General features: G+C 45.3%; 1 protein-coding gene across 1 annotated transcript in view; it reads left to right on the top strand.

Moving 5' to 3' along the window:
* Positions 1 to 5,064: 5,064 nt before the first annotated feature.
* The window catches only part of LOC115159837 (glutamate receptor ionotropic, NMDA 3A-like), a 42,411-nt gene continuing 21,905 nt past the window's right edge, over positions 5,065 to 25,570 (top strand). Inside the window, exons 1-4 of the mRNA XM_029709890.1 lie at positions 5,065 to 5,124; positions 7,224 to 7,880; positions 21,295 to 21,935; positions 23,363 to 23,558. Coding sequence (XP_029565750.1) covers positions 5,065 to 5,124; positions 7,224 to 7,880; positions 21,295 to 21,935; positions 23,363 to 23,558 — 1,554 coding nt within the window. The remainder of the gene's footprint in view (positions 5,125 to 7,223; positions 7,881 to 21,294; positions 21,936 to 23,362; positions 23,559 to 25,570) is intronic.

Below are 25,570 nucleotides of genomic sequence, written 5' to 3'. Positions count from 1 at the left end.
GGGCACCGGCGCTCCCGAAGAAGGTTATCCAGTTAGATGGGTTGTCGTCCCGACACGCCAACTCCGTCTGGACCTCTTTTGCAGTCCTCACCGGAATAGAGTGCAGAGCGCCGGCTCTTTCCATCCGCTAGAGGCTGCCACAATCCGAAAAGTGAGGGCGTACTCCGCAGCGGTCTGGGCACCTTGCTGGATTTGGAGAAGTCGCTCATCTCCCTCACTGTGAAGACCGCCCTGAGGAGGAACCCAGATCCTCCTCTCCCCTCTCCGAGACGGCCGTAGCCCACTCCAACGCCCGCCCGGTGAGTAGGGAAATGGCAACCTTGGACCTATCGGTGGTGGGGGCTCCCGTCTGATGCGTGAAATAGAGGGAGCACTGGAGTAGGAAGCCATGGCATTTTGATGGAGTACAGTCAAACTTCTCCGGAAGGGTTGTCGGCAATCGCTGATCTGGGCAGACGGCTGGGTAAGCTGGGGGACTGGTTCACTGTGGCAACCCATGGTAGGAGGCCCTCTAATAGGGGTATAGAGAGCCTCGCTGGTGGTGTCGATGCGGTGGAGAACGCGGAGGACCTCCTCCATGGCCGTACCCAGTTGCACCAACTGGTCGTGGTGTTGGTGGAGTAGATGACCCTGTTCGTTGACAGTCTGGAAGATGGTTTTATCTTCTGCTGCTTCCATACTGCGAGGCAGTATTCTGCCACGATTATGCAGGGAGTCAGGAAGCAGGTGCAGAAGGAAAGTTTAATAATAAATGAACAAAACAAGGGATGTGTACTGAACATGAAAACAAACCAATACTTCCTGATGACTGAGGCTACTGGGGGCTAAATAAAGGGAAGGTGATCATGGTGATGATGAAGGTTAATAATGGGGAGTAGGACCGGTTGTTTGTGGTCCGTGTCGTCGAGTGCTGGAGAGGGGGAGCGGGTATAGGCGTGACAATATCAACATTGGGATCCGGCAAAGCTGTCATCAAGGCAAATGGTGGCTACTTTGTAGAATCTCAAATATAAAATATATTTATATTTGTTATTAATAGTTGTGATGTCTTCTCTATTATTCTACAATGTAGAAAATAGTAAAAATAAAGAAAAACCCTGGAATGAGTAGATGTGTCCAAACCTTTGACTGGTTCTGTAGATCTTTTGTTAAAGTACAACTGATCAGTAGCAATTGAAGTCTGATTAAAGTTAAGTAAACAATCTGGGGACATTTTATTAGTCCCGAAAAGGTGAAACGCTATTTCTAGGGGGTTTAGGGTTAAAGTTAGAATTAGTGTCAAGGTTAGATTTAGGTTTAAGGTTAGGTGTAAGGGTTAGGGGTTAGGGAAAATAGTATTTTGAATAGGACTGAATTGTGTCCCCACAAGGTTAGTTGTACGACACTGTGTGTGTGCAAGGAAATCAAAAATGTTGACTCACCCTACTTGCAGACAGCAATGCCATCCTCCTCTCTTTCATGTTGGCAAAACGGTCTGTATCTGTCATGCAGTACACTTTTAGTTTTTGCTGTCATAGGCTACCTAGCTAAAAGGCTTGCTAGCCTTCCTCAACAATGACCCAGCTAAGTTAGCTAGCTAGTTAACGTGAGCCTACTAGGCTGCATCTTGGCTACATATTGAACTTCAATCGTCTCAGGCCAGTGGCACGACATATTCATTTATGGCTAGATCAAAATCGCAATCATAATCATTGGCCTGGACAGATAATGAAGTCAAAACCACAAGTCCAAATCTCCATATCCATCCATGGTTTTGGAAATGGACGATTTAGCAAGCTAGCTACTGCAGGACATCAACAAAAGCAGACCAGAAACAGACACGTTTTTCTGACATTGATGTTTTGCTTAGGATGCGATTTGATTGGTCTGAAGCCAAATCCAAACTGGTCTCCCTTGGGGGGTGTTTTGCTGCGCTAGGACAACCCATAGTTGAGCTCAACTAAATGCTGATTGGCTAATTATTTAATTAATTTTTTTATCAAGGGAGACCAAATGCTTACTGGCATCAATCAATCAAATGCTACAGCGGTAACATGTCTCTTTTGGTCCAGACAAAATCAAATACATGGGCTACACATACTGAGACAGAGGGGCCCTGTTTCTCTTGCTCAGATGATTTCTCTGGTGATGTTCAGCCAGTTGGGAATTGATGGAAAATTATGAAAACACAAAAGATCGAGATGAAAGCATCGAGCTAAAGGCTAGAGCTGCTGCTTTCAAGGAGCGGGAGACTAATCTGGGCGCTTATAAGAAATCCCGCTATGGCCTCAGATGAAGCATCAAACAAGCAAAGCTTCAATACAGGATTAAGATTGAATCCTACTACACCGCCTCTGAAGCTTGTTGGATGTGGCAGGGCTTGAAAACTATTATGGACTACAAAGGGAAACCCAGTTGCGAGCTGCCCAGTGACGTGAGTCTACCAGACGAGCTAAATGCCTTTTATGCTCGCCTCGAGGCAAGCAACACCGAAGCATTCACGAGAGCACCAGCTGTTCTGGATGACTGTGTGATAATGCTCTCGGGAGCCGATGTGAACAAAACCTTTAAACAGGTCAAGATTCACAAAGCCGCTGGGCCAAACGGATTACCAGGATGTGTACTCACAGCATGCAAGGACCAACTGGCAACTGTCTTCACTGTCATTTTCAACCTCTCCCTGACCGAGTCTATAATACCTACATGTTTCAAGGAAGCGAAGGTAACCTGCCTAAATGATTACCACCCCGTGGCTGAAAGGCTGTTCACTGACAGGCTGGTCATGGCTCATATCAACAGCATCCTCCCAGACACACTAGACCCACTCCAATTCGCATACCGCCCATACAGATCCACAGATGATGCAATCGCACTCCACAGCTCCCTTTCCCACCTGGACAAAAGGGACACCTATGTAAAGAATGCTATTCATTGACTACAGCTCAGCGTTCAACACCATAGTGCCCACGAAGCTCATCACTAAGCTAAGGACTCTGGGACTAAACACCTCCCTCTGCAACTGGATCCTGGACTTCCTGACAGGCCACCCTCAGGTGGTAAGAGTAGGCAACAACACGTCTGCCATGCTTATCCTTAACACTAGGACCCCTCAGGGGTGTGCACTTAGTCCCCTCCTGTATTCCATTTTCACCCACGACTGCGTGGCTAAACATGACTCCAACACCATCATTAAGTTTGTTGATGACACAACAATGAGACAACGATGAGACGGCCAATAGGGAGGTCGTCAGATTACTGGCAGTGTGGTGCCAGGACAACAACCTCTTTCTCAACGTGAGCAAGACAAAGGAGCTGATCGTTGACTACAGGAAAAGGCAGGCTGAACAGGCCCCCATTAACATCGACGGGGCTGTAGTGGAGTGGGTCGAGAGTTTCAAGTTCCTTGGTGTCCACATCACCAACAAACTATCACGGTCCAAACATACCAAGACAGTCGTGAAGAGGGCACGACAAAACCTTTTCCCCCTCCAGAGACTGAAAAGAATTGGCATGGGTCCCCAGATCCTCAAACAGTTCTACAGTTGCACCATAGAGAGCATCCTGACCGGTTGCATCACCGCCTGGTATGGCAACTGCTCGGCATCGAACCATAAGGCGCTACAGAGGGTAGTGTGAACGGCCCAGCACATCACTGGGGCCAAAGCTTCCTGCCATCCAGGACCTATATAATAGGAGGTGTCATAGGAAAGCCCATAAAATTGTCAGAGACTCCAGTCACCCAAGTTAATGACAGTTTTCTCAGCTACCGCACAGCAAGCAGTACCTTAGCGCCAAGTCTAGGACCAAGAGGCTCCTCAACGGCTTCTACCCTGAAGCCGTAAGACTGCTGAACAATTAATAAAATTGCCACCCGAAAAATTACACTGACCCCCCCCCCTTTCGTACAATGCTGCTACTCGCTGTTTAAAATCTGTTCAAAGTCACCCCCATCTCAAGTAACCTGTACCCCCGCACACTGACTTGATACCGGTTCCCCCTGTATATACAGTTGAAGTCAGTAGTTTACATACACCTTAGCCAAATACATTTAAACTCAGTTTTTCACAATTCCTGACATTTAATCCTAGTAAAAATGTACCTGTCATAGGTCAGTTAGGATCACCACTTTATTTTAAGAATGTGAAATGTCAGAATAATAGTAGAGAGAATGATTTATTTCAGCTTTTATTTCTTTCATCACATTCCCAGTGGGCCAGAAGTTTACATACACTCAGTATTTGGTAGCATTGCCTTTAAATTGTTTAACTTGGGTCAAACGTTTCGGGTAGCCTTCCAAAAGCTTTCCACAATAAGTTGGGAGAATTTTGGCCCATTCCTCCTGACAGAGCTGGTGTAACTGAGTCAGGATTGTAGGCCTCCTTGCGCGTACACGCTTTTTCAGTTCTGCCCACATATTTTCTATAGGATTGAGGTCAGGGATTTGTGATGGCCACTAATACCTTGACTTTGTTGTCCTTAAGCCATTTTGCCACAACTTTGGAAGTATGCTTGGGGTCATTGTCCATTTGGAAGACCCATTTGCGACCAAGCTTTAACTTCCTGACTGATGTCTTGAGATGTTGCTTCAATATATCCACATAAGGAAGAAAAATTATGAAGCCATCTATTTTGTGATGTGCACCAGTCTCTCCTGCAGCAAAGCACCCCCACAACATGATGCTGCCACCCCCGTGCTTCACGGTTGGGATGGTGTTCTTCGGCTTGCAAGCCTCCTCCTTTTTCCTGCAAACATAACGATGGTCATTATGGCCAAACAGTTCTATTTTTTTTCATCAGACCAGAGGACATTTCTCCAAGAAGTACGATCTTTGTCCCCACGTGCAGTTGCAAACTGTAGTTTGGCTTGTTTAAGGTGGTTTTGGAGCAGTGGCTTCTTCCTTGCTGAGCGACCTTTCAGGTTATGTCGACATAGGACTCGTTTTACTGTGGATATAGATACTTTTGAACCTGTTTCCTCCAGCATCTTCACAAGGTCCTTTGCTATTTTTCTGGGATTGATTTGCAGTTTTCGCAACAAAGTACGTTCATCTCTAGGAGACAGAACGCGTCTTCTTCCTGAGCGGTATGACGGCTGTGTGGTCCCATTGTCACAACGGTCGTATTGAGGAGACCAAAATGCAGCGGGTATAGTGATCTTTTATTAATTACTAAATAAAGTGAACACGTAAACGAAAACAATAAACGACAACCAATAGTTCTGTAAGGTAAACCAACTATACAGAAAGCAACCACCCACAAAACACAAGTGAAACGAACACAACTAAATATGGCCTCCAATTAGACAACAACCAGCTGCCTCTAATTGGAGGTCATTGCCACAAACCAACATAGAACTAGAAAACTAGAATAAACATAGAAATATAAAACAGAACAAAACCCCCAAAACATCAAAACACCCAAAACAAACACGCCCTGCCACGCCCTGACCAATGACAAATAACCCCTTTTACTGGTCAGGATGTGACACCCGTCTCCTTCCTGAGCGGTATGGCAGCTGCATGGTCCCATGGTGTTTATACTTGCATACTATTGTTTGTACAGATGAACGTGGTACCTTCATGCGTTTGGAAATTGCTCCCAAGGATGAACCAGACTTGTTGAGGTCTACAATTGTTTTTCTGAGGTCTTGGCTGATTGCCTTTGATTTTCCCATGATGTCAAGCAAAGAGGCATTGAGTTTAAAGGTAGGCCTTGAAATACATCCACAGGTACACCTCCAATTGACTCAAATTATGTCAATTAGCCTATCAGAAGCTTCTAAAGCCATGACATAATTTTCTGGAATTTTCCAAGCTGTTTAAAGGCACAGTCAATTTAGTGTATGTAAACTTCTGACCCACTGGAATTGTGATACAGTGAATTATAAGTGAAATAATCTGTCTGTAAACAATTGTTATAAAAATGACTTGTGTCATGCACAAAGTAGATGTCCCAACCGACTTGCCAAAACTATAGTTTGTTAACAAGAAATTTGTGGAGTGGTTGAAAAACGAGTTTTAATGACTCCAAACGAACACAACTAAATATGGCCTCCAATTAGAGTTCGTATGTAAACTTCCGACTTCAACTGTAACCTCGTTATTGTTTTTCTTGTTGTGTTACTCTTTTATTGTTACTTTTTATTTTAGTTTACTTTGTACATATTTTCTTCTTCTTGAACTGCGTTGTTGGTTAAGGGCTTGTAACATTTCACGGTAAAGTCTACACGTTGTTGTTGGCACCTGAGACAAATAAAGTTTGATTTGATTTGAAAGATAAATTATTTCATTTTAATTTATTTATTGGTTAAATATTTGCGGAAGCCTGTCTTCCTTTGGCATCCAATGAATACACACCACTGCTAATGATATTGATACCGTATTTGTCGCAAACCCTTTAAAAACTCTCGGAGAAAATTAACACACACATACATACAATTCACTATTGTAATTCACTATGTGGTTGGTTCCTTGAAGCTCACTGCTTTCTGACGAGGGAGAGTGACTGGTCAACGAGACCAAATTGGAGTTTGTCTTTTTTTCAGCTGCAGTTTTACCGAAACGTGAACTGTCCCGTGACAAATGTTTTTATTAGTACAAGTGGCAATACGGACAACCCGCGGGCGCCTGCGTTAGTGGATTTTTTAGCAGACATTTGGACAGTGTCTAGTGGATGAAATGAGGAAGAGAATACCGGATGTTTTTTTCTCCAGATCATATGGATGATAATGGAATTTATTTTTGGGAAGTTTTAACGTATTTTACTAACAGAAAATGAGAGGGAACCTCACAATAAGTTATGAATAATACCCAAACTGTAACGATGTGTTGATCATTCCCAAATCTGCATTATTTTTTCTTAATATGTTATTTTCCATTGATCTGCAAACCAAAACGGAAACTCGATCATGTTCTTATATAAATGCATTTATTTATAATATTTTTTAGATGAAAAGCTGCAGGTTTGGCCAATATTTTTTGTGTCTGTGCGTGAGTTATGGCCGCGCTCGCTCCTGTTGGTGTCTGACCGAGATCATTACACGGTACCGGTGCTGTGCTGGGACATCAAGAGGGGCAGGGGAACGAGTGGAGATCCGTTTTTCGGTGTGCTCGGAGGTCCCTGTTTGCGTGATGACGGGGCTTAGGATTTGGGTTGCGTTTGGCCGGTTGGTGCTGCTCCCTTTGCTCGCACCACGCACCTTACTGTTGTGCGTTCTGATTCCAGTATGTCTCTCCCACCCGCAGCCTTGTCAAATCCTCAGGCGGATTGGGCACACGGTACGCGTGGGGGCCCTGCAACTGCAGCCGCGGCTCTTCAGTCACGTTTCCACCTTCAGAGGCGGTAAAGAAGACCCTGTCCCCGTGGATGAATGGGATATACACGGCGGCACGAGGGAAGCAGTGGAGAGACAGTTTGAAAATATTACCAAAAGTGTCAATGAACACGATTTACGCAGCCTAGGGACTAAGGCGTCGGTAAACAGCCAACACAAGGACAGTGAGAGGGACAGGGACAGGGACAGGCGGGGTAAAAGTAGAAACATGTACAAACAGAACGAGAGTGAGAGAAGTGTGTTTATGCCGAGGGACTCTATCCTATTAGCCACGGAGACGTTGAATCGCATGGCCGGTCTGTTACCATATAACCTCTCACTGGAGGTGGTGATGGCTGTGGACGCGGGGCTCGGGGAATTACCCACGTTCTCCTCCTCTACCCCGGTCTGTGAAGACCCCATGTCTTTTCTGGAGAGTGTTTGTCATACTGTTATAGTCCAAGGAGTTTCTGCTATGATGGCTTTTCCTCAGACCAGGGACGACCTGGTGAAGTTGGAATTCATCGCGTCAACGCTTCAGATTCCTGTCATCAGTGTTGTCCAAGACGTATTCAAACGGCAGAGTAAGGTAAGGCACATAATGTCTGTAGGCTTTAACACTGGTGTAGTATCAACATAATATTGTCTTTGCCGTGTGTGGTGTATGAACAAAGTGCTCAAGTTTAGAAAGTACAAGCATGGACAGTTGAAGAAAGAACGGTGTGCGTTTGTTAATTCAGCACCACGGACAGCACTCCTCATGCTGCTTTTGGGATTTCAACTCGACGAGTAAATGTTTATATTTTTTTTATTAACTTGTCCTTGGTAACGTGGGCAGCTAAATTCACACTCCATAAGCAATCTATCCCACATATATCACAACATCTGCCCACGTTTTACACACACACACACACACTTTTTATTTTTTGCCCCTAGCACTACACAGCTGTTTTAAATAATCAAAGCTTGAAGATGAATTGGTTATTTGAATTAGCTGTGTAGTGCTAGGGCAAAAAACCTAGTCTGTACCCCAGCATCATGGCAGCATAGTGGTTAGATCTACACCCCCAGGGATCTCTCTCTATCAGTCTGAACCCCAGCATCATGGCAGCATAGTGGTTAGATCTACACCCCCAGGGATCTCTCTCTATCAGTCTCTACCCCAGCATCATGGCTGCATAGTGGTTAGATCTACACCCCCTGGGATCTCTCTCCCACTACCTGCTCATGATGCTGGGGTAGAGACTAACAGAGAGAGGTCCCAGGGGGCATTTTAATAGCTACTTACTGCCACCTGCTATGTTACAGCAGCACAGCAAAACGCTACTCGCTAATTATGCATTTTAATAGCTTTTTACTGCATGTCAATGAACACTGAATAGCAACTAGAACAGTGGTCTGTTGTTTGATGTGTCCCAAATTGCACCCTATTCCCTACGTAGTGAACTACTGACCAGGGCCCATAGCTACATAGTGAACTACTGACCAGGGCCCATAGCTACATAGCTACATAGTGACATAGCTACATAGTGAACTACTGACCAGGGCCCATAGCTACGTAGTAAACTACTGACCATGGCCCATAGCTACATAGTGACATAGCTACATAGTGAACTACTGACCAGGGCCCGTAGCTACATAGTGAACTACTGACCAGGGCCCATAGCTACATAGCTACATAGTGACATAGCTACATAGTGAACTACTGACCAGGGCCCATAGCTACGTAGTAAACTGCTGACCATGGCCCATAGCTACATAGCTACATAGTGACATAGCTACATATTGAACTACTGACCTGGGCCCGTAGCTACATAGTGAACTACTGACCTGGGCCCATAGCTACATAGTGAACTACTGACCTGGGCCCATAGCCTCATAGTGCATTTCTTTTCACCAGGGCCCATAGCCTCATAGTGCATTTCTTTTCACCAGGGCTACGGACCCTGGTCAGTAGTTCACTAGATGTGGAATATGTGTGTGTGCGTTTGAGTGGAGCAGAGGACAGCAGTGATTAGCAATGTAAGACCAATATACTCCGTCAATCTGCATCACAGTCCTATATGTCAGGTTTATCTATGTCAGGTTTATCTATGTCAGGTTTATCTATGTCAGGTTTATCAAAGTCAGGTTTATCTATGTCAGGTTTATCAAAGTCAGCTTTATCTAAGTCAGGTTTATCTAAGTCAGGTTTAGCTAAGTCAGGTTTAGCTAAGTCAGGTTTAGCTAAGTCAGGTTTAGCTAAGTCAGGTTTATCAAAGTCAGGTTTATGTCACTCAGATTTATCTACAGAATAATTCAATCATTTGGACACAGCTACTCTTTCATTGGTTTCTCTTTATTTTTTACTATTTTCTACGTTGTGGAATAATAGTGAAGACATCGGAACTATAAGATTTACATTTTACATTTTTACATTTTTAGTCATTTAGCAGACGCTCTTATCCAGAGCGACTTACAGTAGTGAATTCATACATTTCATACAATTTCATACATATCATACTTTTTTTTTTCTGTGCCTGATTCCATAACACATATGGAATCAGGTAGTAATCCCAAAAGTGTTAAAAATATATGTTATATTTGAGACTCTTCAAAGTAGTCACCCTTTGCCTTGATGACAGCTTTTCACACTCATGGCATTCTCTCAACCAGTTTCACCTGGAATGCAGTCTTGAAGGAGTTCCCAAATATGCTGAGCACTTGTTTGCTGCTTTTCCTTTACTCTGCGGTCCAACTCAACCCAAGCCATCTCAATTGGGTTGACGCCAGGTCATGTGATGCAGCCCTCCATCACTCTCCTTCTTGGTCAAATAGCCCTTACACAGCCTGGAGGTGTGTTTTGGGTCATTGTCCTGTTGAAAAACAAATGATTGTCCCACTAAGCACAAACCAGATGGGATGGTGTATCGATGCAGAATGCTGTGGTAGCCATGCTGGTTAAGTGTGCCTTGAATTCTAAATAAATCACTGACAGTGTCACCAGCAAAGCATTCACAAAACATCACACCTCCTCCATGCTTCACGGTGGAACCACACATGCAGAGATCATCTGTTCACCTACTCTGCGTCTCACAAAGACACAGCGGTTGGAACCAAAAATCAAAATTTGGACTCATCAGACTGAAGGACAGATTTCCACTGGTCTAATGTCCATTGCTCGTGTTTCTTGGCCCAAGCAAGTCTCTTCTTATTGGTGTCCTTTGGTAGTGGTTTCTTTGCAGCAATTTGACCATGAAAGTCTGATTCACACAGTCTCCTCTGAACAGTTGATGTTGAGATGTGTCTGTTACTTGAACTGTGAAACATTTATTTGGGCTGCAATTTCTGAGGCTGGTAACTCTAATGAACTTATCCTCTGCAGCAGAGGTAACTCTGGATCTTCCTTTCCTGTGGTGGTCCTCATGAGAGCCAGTTTCATCACAGCACTTGATGGTTTTTGCAACTGCCCTTTAAGAAACTTTCAAAGTTCTTGAAATTCTCCGTATTGACTGACCTTCGTGTCATAAAGTAATGATGGACTGTCGTTTCTCTTTACTTATTTGAGCTGTTCCATAATATGGACTTGGTCTTTTACCAAATATGGCTCTCTTTTGTATACCACCCCTACCTTGTCACAACACAACTGATTGGCTAAAATGCATTAAGGAGAATAGAAATTCCAAAAATTAACTTTTAACAAGGCACACCTGTTAATTGAAATGCATTCCAGGTGACTACCTCATGAAGCTGGTTAAGAGAATGCCAAGAGTGTGCAAAGCTGTTATCAAGGCAAAGAGTGGCTACTTTGAAGAGTCATAGTTTTGATGTGTTCACTATTATTCTGGGTTGTAGAAAATAGTAAAAAAGAAATAAAAAACCTGTAATGAGTAGGTGTGTCCAAACTGTTGACTGGTATGGTAAGTAAAGTAATTAATGTCCTGACATGGTTCACACCGTAGGGTGTGAGACAGCTTCATGTATAAGTACACCCTCTGGATAGGACACTAGTTTGTCTCTGGGTTTTCCCCGCAATCCAGCTAATTAATTCTGAGTGCCAAATGGAAAAGCACTTTTATAGTCTTTGGTATGACTTGACCTGGGTCAAAGACTGGTCATACCCACACTCTCAGGACGGACACTAACCCCATGGATACTGCGTTGGTCTTATTGCACTTCGAACTGACAAGACTGTATTATTCACCGCAGGGCTAATATTCTGGAGACTGACTGTATTACCTCAGGGCTAATATTCTGGTTGCTGACTGTATTACTCACCTCAGGGCTAATATTCTGGAGACTGACTGTATTATTCACCGCAGGGCTAATATTCTGGATACTGACTGTATCTGTCAGACTGTATTCCTCACCTCAGGGCTAATATTCTGGTGACTGACTGTATTCCTCACCTCAGGGCTAATATTCTGGTTACTGACTGTATTACTCACCTCAGGGCTAATATTCTGGTTACTGACTGTATTACTCACCTCAGGGCTAATATTCTGGTTACTGACTGTATCTGTCAGACTGTATTACTCACCTCAGGGCTAATATTCTGGTTACTGACTGTATTACCTGAGGGCTAATATTCTGGTTACTGACTGTAATACTCACCGCATGACCCGGTTCTGATTACCAAGAGCTGTTCTCTTGGATCTCTGGAGAGACTAGACCACCAGCTCTTCTCTGGAGCGACTAGACCACCAGCTCTTCTCTGGAGCGACTAGACCACCAGCTCTTCTCTGGAGTGACTAGACCACCAGCTCTTCTCCGGAGAGACCAGACCACCAGCTCTTCTCCGGAGAGACCAGACCACCAGCTCTTCTCCGGAGAGACCACCAGCACTTCTCTGGAGAGACCAGACCACCAGCTTTTCTCTGGAGAGACCAGACCACCAGCTCATCTCTGGAGAGACCACCAGCTCTTCTCTGGAGAGACCAGACCACCAGCTCTTCTCTGGAGAGACCAGACCACCAGCTCTTCTCTGGAGAGACCAGACCACCAGCTCATCTCTGGAGAGACCAGACCACCTCACTCTGCTCATCATCAAGCCTCTCTGGAGCAGACCTGGGTTCAAATACTATTAGACATTTTTCAAATATACTATGAGTGTTTGCTTGAGTCTAGCCAGAGTGCCAAATGAGCAAGGTTTGCAGTTTTGTGATTATTCTATTGGTTTCATTGCGCCAGGCAAGCTCAATCAAGCCTAGATAAAGTAGCAGCCTCCACTCTTCTGGGAAGGCTTTCCACTAGATGTTGGAACATTTCTGTGGGGACTTGCTTCCATTCAGCCACAAGAGCATTAGTGAGGTCGGGCACTGATGTTGGGTGATTAGGCCTGGCTCGCAATCAGCGTTCCAATTCATCCCAAAGAGTGTTCGATGGGGTTGAGGTCATGGCTCTGTGCAGGCCAGTCAAGTTATTCCACATCGATCTCAACAAACCATTTCTGTATGGACCTTGCTTTGTGAATCCGGGCATTGTCATGCTGAAACAGGAAATGGCCTTCCCCAAACTGTTCCCACAAAATCATTCCCACAGAATCATCTAGAATGTCATTGTATGCTGTAGCGTTAAAATTTCCCTTCACTGGAACTAAGGGGCTTAGACCCAAACATGAAAAACAACCCCAGACCATTATTCCTCCCTCACCAAAGCTTTACAGTTGGCACTATGCATTCGGGCAGGTAGCGTTCTCCCGGCGTTCGTCAAACTCAGATTTGTCCATCGGACTGCCAGATGGTGAAGCGTGATTCATCACTCCAGAGAACGTGTTTCCACTGTTCCAGAGTCCAATGGCGGTGAGCTTTACACCACTCTAGCCAACGCTTGGCATTGCGCATGGTGATCTAAGACTTGTGTGCAGCTGCTCGGCCAGGGCCACCCATTCCATGAAGCTCACAACGAACAGTTCTTGTGGTGATGTTGCTTCCAGAGGCAGTTTGGAACTCGGTAGTGAGTGTTGCAACTGAGGACAGATGCTTTTTACACGCTACACGCTTCAGAACTCGGAAGGCCCATTCTGTGAGCTTGTGTGGCCTAGCACTTCGCAGCTGAGCCGTTTCCACTTCGGGGATGTCCACATACTTTTGTGTATATATAGTGTATCTCAGGATAGGAAATGTCCATGTGTGATATTCAGAGTAATCCCAATATCATATTCACTGAGTGTACAAAACATTACGAACACCTGCTCTTTCCATGATGTAGACTGACCAGGTGAAATCTATGATCCCTTATTGATGTCCACTTGTCAAAACCACTTCAACCAGTATAGATGAAGGGGATGACAATGGTTAAATAAGGATTTTTAAGCCTTGAAACAATTGAGAAATGGATTGTGTATGTGCGCCATTCAAAGAGTGAATGGGCAAGACAAAATATTTTAAGTGTCATTGAACGGGGTATGGTAGTAGGTGCCAGGCGCACCGGTTTGTGTGTGTCAAGAACTGCAACACTGCTGGGTTTTTCACGCTCAACAGTTTCCAGTGTGTATCAAGAATGATCCACCACCCAAAGGACATCCAGCCAACTTGACAACTGTGGGAAGCATTGGAGTCAACATGGGCCAGCATCCCTGTGGAACGCTTTCAATACTTTGTAGAGTCCATGTCTTGACGAACTGAGCCTGTTCTTAGGAAGGTGTTCTTAATGTTTTGTGCGCTCAGTGTATTTCTAAAAGACACATCGGGATAGAGAATGTCAGGATATGGTGCATATCCCCAAAACTCTAAATATGTATTGGACATGGTCAAAAACATGTCATGTAAAGATGTCCCCTGATATGGACCCTTTTTGCCCAGTGGAGGGACAGACCAGACCAGCTAGGGGATGAGGGTTATTCACTGTTTTTCTATGCATCTTCTATTTACCAGCTAGGATTAGGGTCTTAAAACGAGGCCCCCCGATCATCAAACCAATCACTGAACTAAAACACAGCAGCAACCTGGATGTCAAACCAATCTCTAATAAACTTCTTGGTAAATAACTAGAGTTGATGTCCGCAGCCCTGTTGAAATCGAATTAACACAAAAAAATCCCATCAAAATCTCTGTTTAAGCTATAAATATCTAACCCTAACCTTAACCCCTAACCCCTAACCCCTAATCCCTAACCCCTAACCCATTTTTGTTATTACATGGACTGCGTCTCAATCCACTTCATCCGCCGATGTCGCACTTCTGCATCTGAGGTGAAAGGTGACAGAGTAGAACCCTCACCCAATGTCCTCTTCACTGTTATATGCAAGAATATCTAGCCTGAGTGCCAGTCTGGTTGTGCTATCATGCTAACTCCTTGTCACTAATTGACATGCCAATAACATCAACAGATTTGGCAAGAGCACAAACAGACCTGAACCCAAGCTAAGGAATATCCCCTTTCTGGAGACACTGGAGGAATTGTTACTTGGACATAGCGGTTTTGGGGAAAGGTCTGAGATAGGTCAGAGCTAAAGTTGGTTTTATAATGGGGTTTTAGCACCAGGGCTGGGGATGGAGGCTAAGGAAATAGAGTTTAGTTGGAGACGGAATCTGCAGCTGGCAGTATACAGAGGCTATCCATCTATTTGCTTTTAGAATGTTTATTGCTGACAGGTTCTGGATCCATCTCCTTTGTTAGATCATTTATTGAGTTTGTTTATTGCTGACAGGTTCTGGAACCATCTCCTTTGTTAGATCATTTATTGAGTTTCTTTATTGCTGACAGGTTCTGGAACCATCTCCTTTGTTAGATCATTTATTGAGTTTGTTTATTGCTGACAGGTTCTGGAACCATCTCCTTTGTCAGATAATTTATTGCTTCTGCTAGTATTTCTGTCACACTCTATGGGACCCATTTAGGCTCGGTAGTAAATTATGCAGATGAATAAGGATTGTTGAATTTCCATGTTAATGGAGAAGGATTAAACCAATTGAGGCAATTAGTTAAATCTTGATCATTTAGTGATTTTGCATTAGGCAGAATTTAGGATCAATTAGCCTAATATAAAACTTGCTGACCTCTGGAAGGAAACTAACCACAGCACTGATCTTTCGGCTCCTTTACAAACTACTGCCAAAGTCAGTGCTATAAGTACACACATCAGAGGGCTACAAGTACAGGCAGCAGAGGACTACAAGTACAGACAGCAGAGGGCTATAAGTACAGGTAGCAGAGGACTATGCGTACAGGCAGCAGAGGGCTACAAGTACAGGCAGCAGAGGGCTACAAGTACAGGCAGCAGAGGGCTACAAGTACAGGCAGCAGAGGGCTATAAGTACAGGTAGCAGAGGACTATGCGTACAGGCAGCAGAGGACTATGCGTACAGGCAGCAGAGGGCTACAAGTACAGGCAGCAGAGGACTACGAGTACAGGCATCAGAGGACTACGAGTACAGGCATCAGAGGACTACGAGTACAGACAGCAGAGGACTACAAGTACAGACAGCAGAGGACTACAAGTACAGACATCAGAGGACTACAAACATCAGTCTCTGTATTATTATTTATTTATTTGGACAGGGACAATGTACAACAGGAACATACAGTACCAGTCAAAAGTTTGGACACACCTACTCATTCAAGTGTTTTTCCTTATTTGTTCTATTTTCTACATTGTAGAATACTAGTGAAGACATCAAAACTATGAATTAACACACATGGAATCATGTAGTAACCAAAAAAATTGTTATACAAATCAAAATACATTTGATATTTGAAGTTCTTTAAGTAGCCACCCTTTGCTTTGATTACAGCTTTGCACACTCTTGGCATTCTCTCAACCAGCTTCATGAGGTAGTCACCTGGAATGCATTTCAATTAACAGGTGTGCCTTATTAACATGTATTAACATGTAACCAAACTTTTGACTGGTACTGTAAGTCTCAGTAAACAGAGAAATTATGCATTGCACGAGATTTAGCAAAGTGAGAGAGAGTGAGAGAGAGAGACAGAAAAGAGGGAGAGAATGAATAAGGGAGATGGAGGAAGGGAGGATAGCAGCAGTAGCAGTATGATGACTCACACATCTACTGTGATAATTACATGATTTAAATTTACATTTACGTCATTTAAATGAATACAAAAGGTTTCAGTTCAAGTCCAGCTACTTATCTGGAGCCATAAAATATCAGTAAAAAACAGCGTCAGTGATAACTAGGACTGGACAATATTTTTTTTTGTGTGTAGAACGAACAGCTGACTGAAGACAGGGTGTGTCATGCACTGACCTAAGAGAGCTGTTTTTTCTCTGTTTAGTGAGGTCAGGGTGTGATAGGGGTGGGCATTCTATGTTTTTGTTTCTATGTTTTGGCCGGGTATGGTTTCCAATCAGAGGCAGCTGTCTATCGTTGTCTCTGATTGGAAGCCATACTTAGGCAGCCTGAGCACTCAACACGCTGCGCTTTGATCCCCTCTATACGACACCCGTTACAGAACTACCCACCACGATTGGATCAAGCGGCGTGCCCGGGCAGAGATGGATACCTGGTCGATGGAGGAGTGGATTGAAAGGAGAAACTGGACTTGGGGCCAGGTTTTGGACAGGTATCGTAGCCTACCGGGGAAGAACGAGAGGCAGCCCCCCAAAAAATTTGGGGTGGGGGCACACGGGTAGTTTGGCTGGGCCAGGGGTGATACCTGAGCCAACTCCCCGTGCTTATTGTGGGGAGCATGTGTCTGTTCCTCACACTCTCTCTCCAGTGCGCCTCCATAGCCGAGTACGTCCGGTGCCTGCTCCTCGCACTCTCCCTCCAGTGCGCCTCCACGGTCCAGTATACCCCTTGCCAGTTCTGCGCACCCGGTCCTCAGTGCGTCTCTCCAGTCCGGTGAGACCTGTTCCAGCTTCACGAGAAAAGCCTCCAGTGATAATCTATGATCCAGCCTTTAGAGATGATCCATGGCACGAAGCCTCCAGAGATAATCCATGTCAAGAAGTCTGTAGGGATTATCCATGGCACTAAGCCTCCAGTGATGATCCATGGCGCGGAACCTGTATTGATGATCCATGGCATGGAGCCTGCAGCAACGGTCCCTAGTCCGGAACCTACAACGACGCTCCCCAGTCCGGAACCTACAACGACGCCCCCAGTCCGGAGCCTCCAGCGACGGTCCGCAGCCCCGAGTCTTCAGCGACGGTCCGCAGCCCCGAGTCTTCAGCGACGGTCCGCAGCCCAGAGTCTTCAGCGACGGTCCGCAGCCCAGAGTCTTCAGCGGCGGTCCGCAGCCCAGAGTCTTCAGCGGCGGTCCGCAGCCCAGAGTCTTCAGCGGCGGTCCGCAGCCCAGAGTCTTCAGCGACGGTCCGCAGCCCCGAGTCTTCAGCGACGGTCCGCAGCCCAGAGTCTTCAGCGGCGGTCCGCAGCCCAGAGTCTTCAGCGGCGGTCCGCAGCCCAGAGTCTTCAGCGGCGGTCCGCAGCCCAGAGTCTTCAGCGACGGTCCGCAGCCCCGAGTCTTCAGCGACGGTCCGCAGCCCAGAGTCTTCAGCGACGGTTGGCGGTTCAAAGCCTCCGGCGATGATCCAGTGTGGTTCCTCCGGACACACAGAAGCGGGGCTATCAGCGGGCAGTGGGGGTGCTAACGCCCTGAACCAGAGCCGCCACCAAGTACAGATGCCCACCCGGACCCTCCCCTATAGGTTCAGGTTTTAAGCCGGGAGTCCACACCTTTGGGGGGAGTACTGTCATGCCCTGACCTAAGAGAGCTGTTTTTTCTCTGTTTAGTGAGGTCAGGGTGTGATAGGGGTGGGCATTCTATGTTTGTGTTTCTATGTTTTGGCTGGGTATGGTTTCCAATCAGAGGCAGCTGTCTATCGTTGTCTCTGATTGGAAGCCATACTTAGGCAGCCTTTTTCCCACTTGGTTTTCGTGGGTAGTTGTTTTCTGTTTCGTTTGTGTAACCTGACAGAACTGTTGGCTGTCGTTTTTGTTTATTTGTCTAAGTGTTCGATTTCATTAAAATACAATATGAGCACTCAACACGCTGTGCCTTGGTCCCCTCTATACGACGCCCGTTACAGGGTGGTCCGGCATTTGTGGAGTTGAGTTTGTTTCTGCGGTCACATGTACTCTTAACAACGTGATGAAACTTTGTTGCTCCTTGTTGAAACAAATTTCGGTTGCCTAGCCAATGCCCCCCTCCCTGTAGCAGCAGAACACATAGAAATAGAATGAATTGAACAGGCTGGGAATTTCTAACTCTGGTAATATTATATGTTTTATTTACCTTCCCTGTAGCTCAGTTGGTAGAGCATGGTGTTTGCAACACCAGGGTTTGGGTTCGATTCCCACGGGGGGCCAGCACAGAAAAAAAAATGTATGAAATGAAATGTATGCATTCACTACTGTAAGTCGCTCTGGATAAGAGCGTCTGCTAAATGACTAAAAATGTAAATATTTATTTCACCTTTATTTAAACCAGGTAGGCCAGTTGAGAACAAGTTCTCATTTACAGCTGCGACCTGGCCAAGATAAAGCAAAGCAGTGCGACACAAACAACAACACAGAGTTACACATGGAATAAACAAACATACAGTCAATAATTCATAGAAAAGTCTATATACAGTGTGTGCAAATGAGGTAAGATTAGGGAGGTAAGGCAATAAATAGGCCGTAGTGGTGAAGTAATTACAATTTAGCAATTAAACACTGGAGTGATAGATGTGCAGAAGATGAATGTGCAAGTAGAGATACTGGGGTGCAAAGGAGAAGAAAAAAAATCGAAGAAAAATAATAAATAACAGTATAAAGGGATGAGGTAGTTGGATGGGCTATTTACAGATGGGCTATGTACAGGTGCAATGATCTGTAAGCTTTAAGCTTTAACTGGTAAATAGAATGAATAGAACAGGCTGGGAACCTCTAACCCTGGCAATATGACTGGTAAATAGAACAGACTGGGAACCTGTAACCCTGGTAATATGACTGGTAAATAGAACAGGCTGGGAACCTGTAACCCTGGTAATATGACTGGTAAATAGAACAGGCTGGGAACCTGTAACCCTGGTAATATGACTGGTAAAGAGAACAGGCTGGGAACCTGTAACCCTGGTAATATGACTGGTAAAGAGAACAGGCTGGGAACCTGTAACCCTGGTAATATGACTGGTAAAGAGAACAGGCTGGGAACCTGTAACCCTGGTAATATGACTGGTAAATAGAACAGGCTGGGAACCTGTAACCCTGGTAATATGACTGGTAAATAGAACAGGCTGGGAACCTGTAACCCTGGTAATATGACTGGTAAATAGAACAGGCTGGGAACCTGTAACCCTGGAAATATGACTGGTAAATAGAACAGGCTGGGAACCTGTAACCCTGGTAATATGACTGGTAAATAGAACAGGCTGGGAACCTGTAACCCTGGTATTATGACTGGTAAATAGAATGGATAGAACAGGCTGGGAACCTGTAACCCTGGTAATATGACTGGTAAATAGAACAGACTGGGAATCTGTAACCCTGGTAATATGACTGGTAAATAGAACAGGCTGGGAACCTGTAACCCTGGTAATATGACTGGTAAATAGAACAGGCTGGGAACCTCTAACCCTGGTAATATGACTGGTAAATAGAACAGGCTGGGAACCTGTAACCCTGGTATTATGACTGGTAAATAGAATGGATAGAACAGGCTGGGAACCTGTAACCCTGGTAATATGACTGGTAAATAGAATGGATAGAACAGGCTGGGAACCTGTAACCCTGGTAATATGACTGGTAAATAGAACAGGCTGGGAACCTGTAACCCTGGTAATATGACTGGTAAATAGAACAGGCTGGGAACCTGTAACCCTGGTAATATGACTGGTAAATAGAACAGGCTGGGAACCTGTAACCCTGGTAATATGACTGGTAAATAGAACAGACTGGGAACCTGTAACCCTGGTAATATGACTGGTAAATAGAACAGGCTGGGAACCTGTAACCCTGGTAATATGACTGGTAAATAGAACAGGCTGGGAACCTGTAACCCTGGTAATATGACTGGTAAATAGAATGGATAGAACAGGCTGGGAACCTGTAACCCTGGTAATATGACTGGTAAAAAGAACAGGCTGGGAACCTGTAACCCTGGTAATATGACTGGTAAATAGAACAGACTGGGAACCTGTAACCCTGGTAATATGACTGGTAAATAGAACAGGCTGGGAACCTGTAACCCTGGTAATATGACTGGTAAATAGAACAGGCTGGGAACCTCTAACCCTGGTAATATGACTGGTAAATAGAACAGGCTGGGAACCTGTAACCCTGGTAATATGACTGGTAAATAGAACAGGCTGGGAACCTGTAACCCTGGTAATATGACTGGTAAATAGAACAGGCTGGGAACCTGTAACCCTGGTAATATGACTGGTAAATAGAACAGGCTGGGAACCTGTAACCCTGGTAATATGACTGGTAAATAGAACAGACTGGGAACCTCTAACCCTGGTAATATGACTGGTAAATAGAACAGACTGGGAACCTGTAACCCTGGTAATATGACTGGTAAATAGAACTGGCTGGGAACCTCTAACCCTGGTAATATGACTGGTAAACTCTCAGGTACACTGGCAGTGGCTGCCTGGTATTGTGATGTAATAATTTCCATGGTAATTTATCATGTTCAATCAAATGATGTTAACTGATGTGGCTCATGTAATGGCCGCCAGTCCACTTCCTGCTTTTACTTCCTGCTTTGCTCTTTGTAGTGGCCACCAGTCCACCCATTATGCCATCATTGACTTGAATGGGGACTCCTGTTCTATTGATTCCGTTTCTATGGCAGCACATGTAGTCAGGAGTGAAGGAGATTTGAGAGAATGCAAAGATTGTGCAGAGCTGTCATCAAGGCAAAGGGTGGCTACTTTGAAGAATCTCACATTTTAAAATATGTTTAGATTTTTTTTAAATACTTTTTGGGTTACTATATGATTCCATATGTGTTATTTCATAGTTTTGATGTCTTCACTATTATTCTACAATGTAGAAAATAGTTAAAAAAATAATTGACTGGTACTGTATCTCCCGCTCTACCTCTTCTCTTCCCTCTCTCCCTCCTTTCAGAACCCTCTTCATTTCCAGATGCCGATGCAGAGCCCGGCCCTGCCCCAGGTGGAGCTGCTCTACTCCCTGCTGGTGATCAACAGCTGGTATGACGTCAGCCTCCTGCTCTGTCAGGAATGGAACGTCTCCAACTTCCTGGTTCGTCTCCGTAACAACACTAAGTTCCACCTGGGCTCTGTGGTCAACATCACCACCTACACTACCTCCTCTGGATCTCACCCCAACAGCTCTGCCGCCATGGCTGACTTATACACCTCTCTGCAGGGATACCTGGAGTCCATCAAGGAGTCCACGTCCACAGTGGTCACATTCGGCTGTGACATCCGGGACATCAAGAGGATCTTTAATGTGGTGACCAAGCTGGGCCTGATGCTGCCAGAGTACCACTGGGTGTTGGGGGACACGCAGGACGTGGAGGAGCTGAGGACCGAGGGGCTGCCGGCGGGACTGCTGGCCCATGGCAGGATGGGGGCTCCCTCCCTGGATCATTACGTCCAGGATGGGCTGGAGCTGGTGGCCCGGGTGGTGGGGTCAGCTGCGTACCGCTCCCCTGAGCTAGCTCTCATCCCCTCCATCACCAACTGCATGGATACACAGAGCAGCCAGAGCAGGAACATGACCTCAGGGAAATATCTGTCCAGGTACAGTACTGATTCACTACTCCTATAAGCATCATTAAAGAAGAGTGTGGTGATTTAATCCTAGTGCATGTTTAAGGACAAAAGCTCTGTATTGGTCAATACCTGTTAATACATAACCTAGAAGACATACTGTATGTCTTTTATAAAACTCCACAACAACAACAACCTTGCCAAAACAGAAAGAGCTGAGATCCCCCTTATTTTCTCCTGTGAGATCTGGAGCACATCTGACCCCATGATAGAGATATCTACAGTCTGCTATAATCTGACCCCCTGATAGAGATATCTATAGTCTGACCCCATAATAGAGATATCTATAGTCTGACCCCCTGATAGAGATATCTATAGTCTGACCCCATGATAGAGATATCTATAGTCTGACCCCATGATAGAGATATCTATAGTCTGCTATAGTCTGACCCCATGATAGAGATATCAGTATTCTGACCCCCTGATAGAGATATCTATAGTCTGACCCCATGATAGAGATATCTATAGTCTGACCCCATGATAGAGATATCTATAGTCTGACCCCATGATAGAGATATCTATAATCTGACCCCCTGATAGAGATATCTATAGTCTGCTATAGTCTGACCCCATGATAGAGATATCTATAGTCTGCTATAGTCTGACCCCCTGATAGAGATATCTATAGTCTGACCCCATGATAGAGATATCTATAGTCTGACCCCATGATAGAGATATCTATAGTCTGACCCCATGATAGAGATATCTATAATCTGACCCCCTGATAGAGATATCTATAGTCTGACCCCATGATAGAGATATCTATAGTCTGACCCCATGATAGAGATATCAGTATTCTGACCCCTTGATAGAGATATCTATAGTCTGACCCCATGATAGAGATATCTATAGTCTGACCCCATGATAGAGATATCTATAGTCTGACCCCATGATAGAGATATCTATAATCTGACCCCATGATAGAGATATCTATAGTCTGACCCCATGATAGAGATATCTATAGTGTGACCCCATGATAGAGATATCTATAATCTGACCCCCTGATAGAGATATCTATAGTCTGACCCCATGATAGAGATATCTATAGTCTGACCCCATGATGGTTCTGTTTGACCAGCAGGTCTATGCCTTTACTGGCATCGGGGCTCAGGCCCTGCCAAAAGGTTTCAGAATGAACCTGCCTTGTGCAGCTTAGAGCTCATCCCAGTAGCTAGGTTTCAATGTGCTAAGACAATGCTGTCTGATGCAGAGGTTTAGTCACACGTACAGGTGTAAAGAATTATATGATTTCATTGAGATTCATGAACAGAAGACAGTCTCACATCAAAATCACCTGGTGTGGTTCTCTGTTCTGGCCTATAACTCTGAATTGTAATCCTCAAATTCACCCTTTATCCTAGAACCTCATCTGTTTCTCTGCCCCCCCCCCCCTGCAGGTTTCTGTCCAACACGTCGTTTGATGGTCTGAGCGGTTTCATCTCGTCCCAGGAGGAGACAGTGATCTCCTCAGAGAGCCATCACTTCATCTGGTCCCTGCAACACGACCCCATAGGGAACCCCATGTGGACCAGGCTGGGCCGATGGAAGCATGACAGGGTGCTCATGGACTACACTGCCTGGACCAACAAACAGGTGAGAGGGAGGTGGAGAGAGAGAGGGGAGGGAGGGGCTCAGAAAAATACACTTCCCCTGGTCTCTCCTTACTAATAGATATGTTCCAACTTCCCCCTGGTCTCTCCTTACTAATAATGAGTACTCAATTTACAAACATTCCCCCACACTTCCCTACCAGCGAATCAAGGACATTCTCCCTCTTCCCTACCAGCGAATCAAGGACATTCTCCCTCTTCCTTACCAGCGAATCAAGGACATTCTCCCTCTTCCTTACCAGCGAATCAAAGACATTCTCCCTCTTCCCTACCAGCGAATCAAGGACATTCTCCCTCTTCCCTACCAACGAGTCAAGGACATTCTCCCTCTTCCTTACCAGCGAATCAAGGACATTCTCCCTCTTCCTTACCAGCGAATCAAGGACATTCTCCCTCTTCCTTACCAGCGAATCAAGGACATTCTCCCTCTTCCTTACCAGCGAATCAAGGACATTCTCCCTCTTCCTTACCAGCGAATCAAGGACATTCTCCCTCTTCCTTACCAGCGAATCAAGGACATTCTCCCTCTTCCTTACAGCGAATCAAGAACATTCTCCCTCTTCCCTACCAGCGAATCAAGGACATTCTCCCTCTTCCTTACAGCGAATCAAGGACATTCTCCCTCTTCCTTACCAGCGAATAAAAGACATTCTCCCTCTTCCCTACCAGCGAATCAAGGACATACTCCCTCTTCCCTACCAGCGAATCAAGGACATTCTCCCTCTTCCTTACCAGCGAATCAAGGACATTCTCCCTCTTCCTTACCAGCGAATCAAGGACATTCTCCCTCTTCCTTACCAGCGAATCAAGGACATTCTCCCTCTTCCTTACCAGCGAATAAAAGACATTCTCCCTCTTCCCTACCAGCGAATCAAGGACATACTCCCTCTTCCCTACCAGCGAATCAAGGACATACTCCCTCTTCCCTACCAGCGAATCAAGGACATACTCCCTCTTCCCTACCAGCGAATCAAGGACATTCTCCCTCTTCCTTACCAGCGAATAAAAGACATTCTCCCTCTTCCCTACCAGCGAATCAAGGACATACTCCCTCTTCCCTACCAGCGAATCAAGGACATACTCCCTCTTCCCTACCAGCGAATCAAGGACATTCTCCCTCTTCCTTACCAGCGAATCAAGGACATTCTCCCTCTTCCCTACCAGCGAATCAAGGACATTCTCCCTCTTCCTTACCAGCGAATCAAGGACATTCTCCCTCTTCCCTACCAGCGAATCAAGGACATTCTCCCTCTTCCTTACCAGCGAATCAAGGACATTCTCCCTCTTCCTTACCAGCAAATGAAGGACATTCTCCCTCTTCCCTACCAACGAATCAAGGACATTCTCCCTCTTCCTTACCAGCGAATCAAGGACATTCTCCCTCTTCCTTACCAGCGAATCAAGGACATTCTCCCTCTTCCTTACCAGCGAATAAAGGACATTCTCCCTCTTCCTTACCAGCGAATCAAGGACATTCTCCCTCTTCCTTACCAGCAAATGAAGGACATTCTCCCTCTTCCCTACCAACGAATCAAGGACATTCTCCCTCTTCCTTACCAGCGAATCAAGGACATTCTCCCTCTTCCTTACCAGCGAATCAAGGACATTCTCCCTCTTCCTTACCAGCGAATAAAGGACATTCTCCCTCTTCCTTACCAGCGAATCAAGGACATTCTCCCTCTTCCCTACCAGCGAATAAAGGACATTCTCCCTCTTCTCTACCAGCGAATCAAGGACATACTCCCTCTTCCCTACCAGCGAATCAAGGACATTCTCCCTCTTCCTTACCAGCGAATCAAGGACATTCTCCCTCTTCCTTACCAGCGAATCAAGGACATTCTCCCTCTTCCTTACAGCGAATCAAGAACATTCTCCCTCTTCCCTACCAGCGAATCAAGGACATTCTCCCTCTTCCTTACAGCGAATCAAGGACATTCTCCCTCTTCCTTACCAGCGAATAAAAGACATTCTCCCTCTTCCCTACCAGCGAATCAA

The sequence above is a fragment of the Salmo trutta genome, chromosome 23, assembly GCF_901001165.1.
Source record: "Salmo trutta chromosome 23, fSalTru1.1, whole genome shotgun sequence".
Classification (NCBI taxonomy): Eukaryota; Metazoa; Chordata; class Actinopteri; order Salmoniformes; family Salmonidae; genus Salmo; species Salmo trutta.
This window is presented reverse-complemented; position numbering and strand designations above follow the sequence as displayed.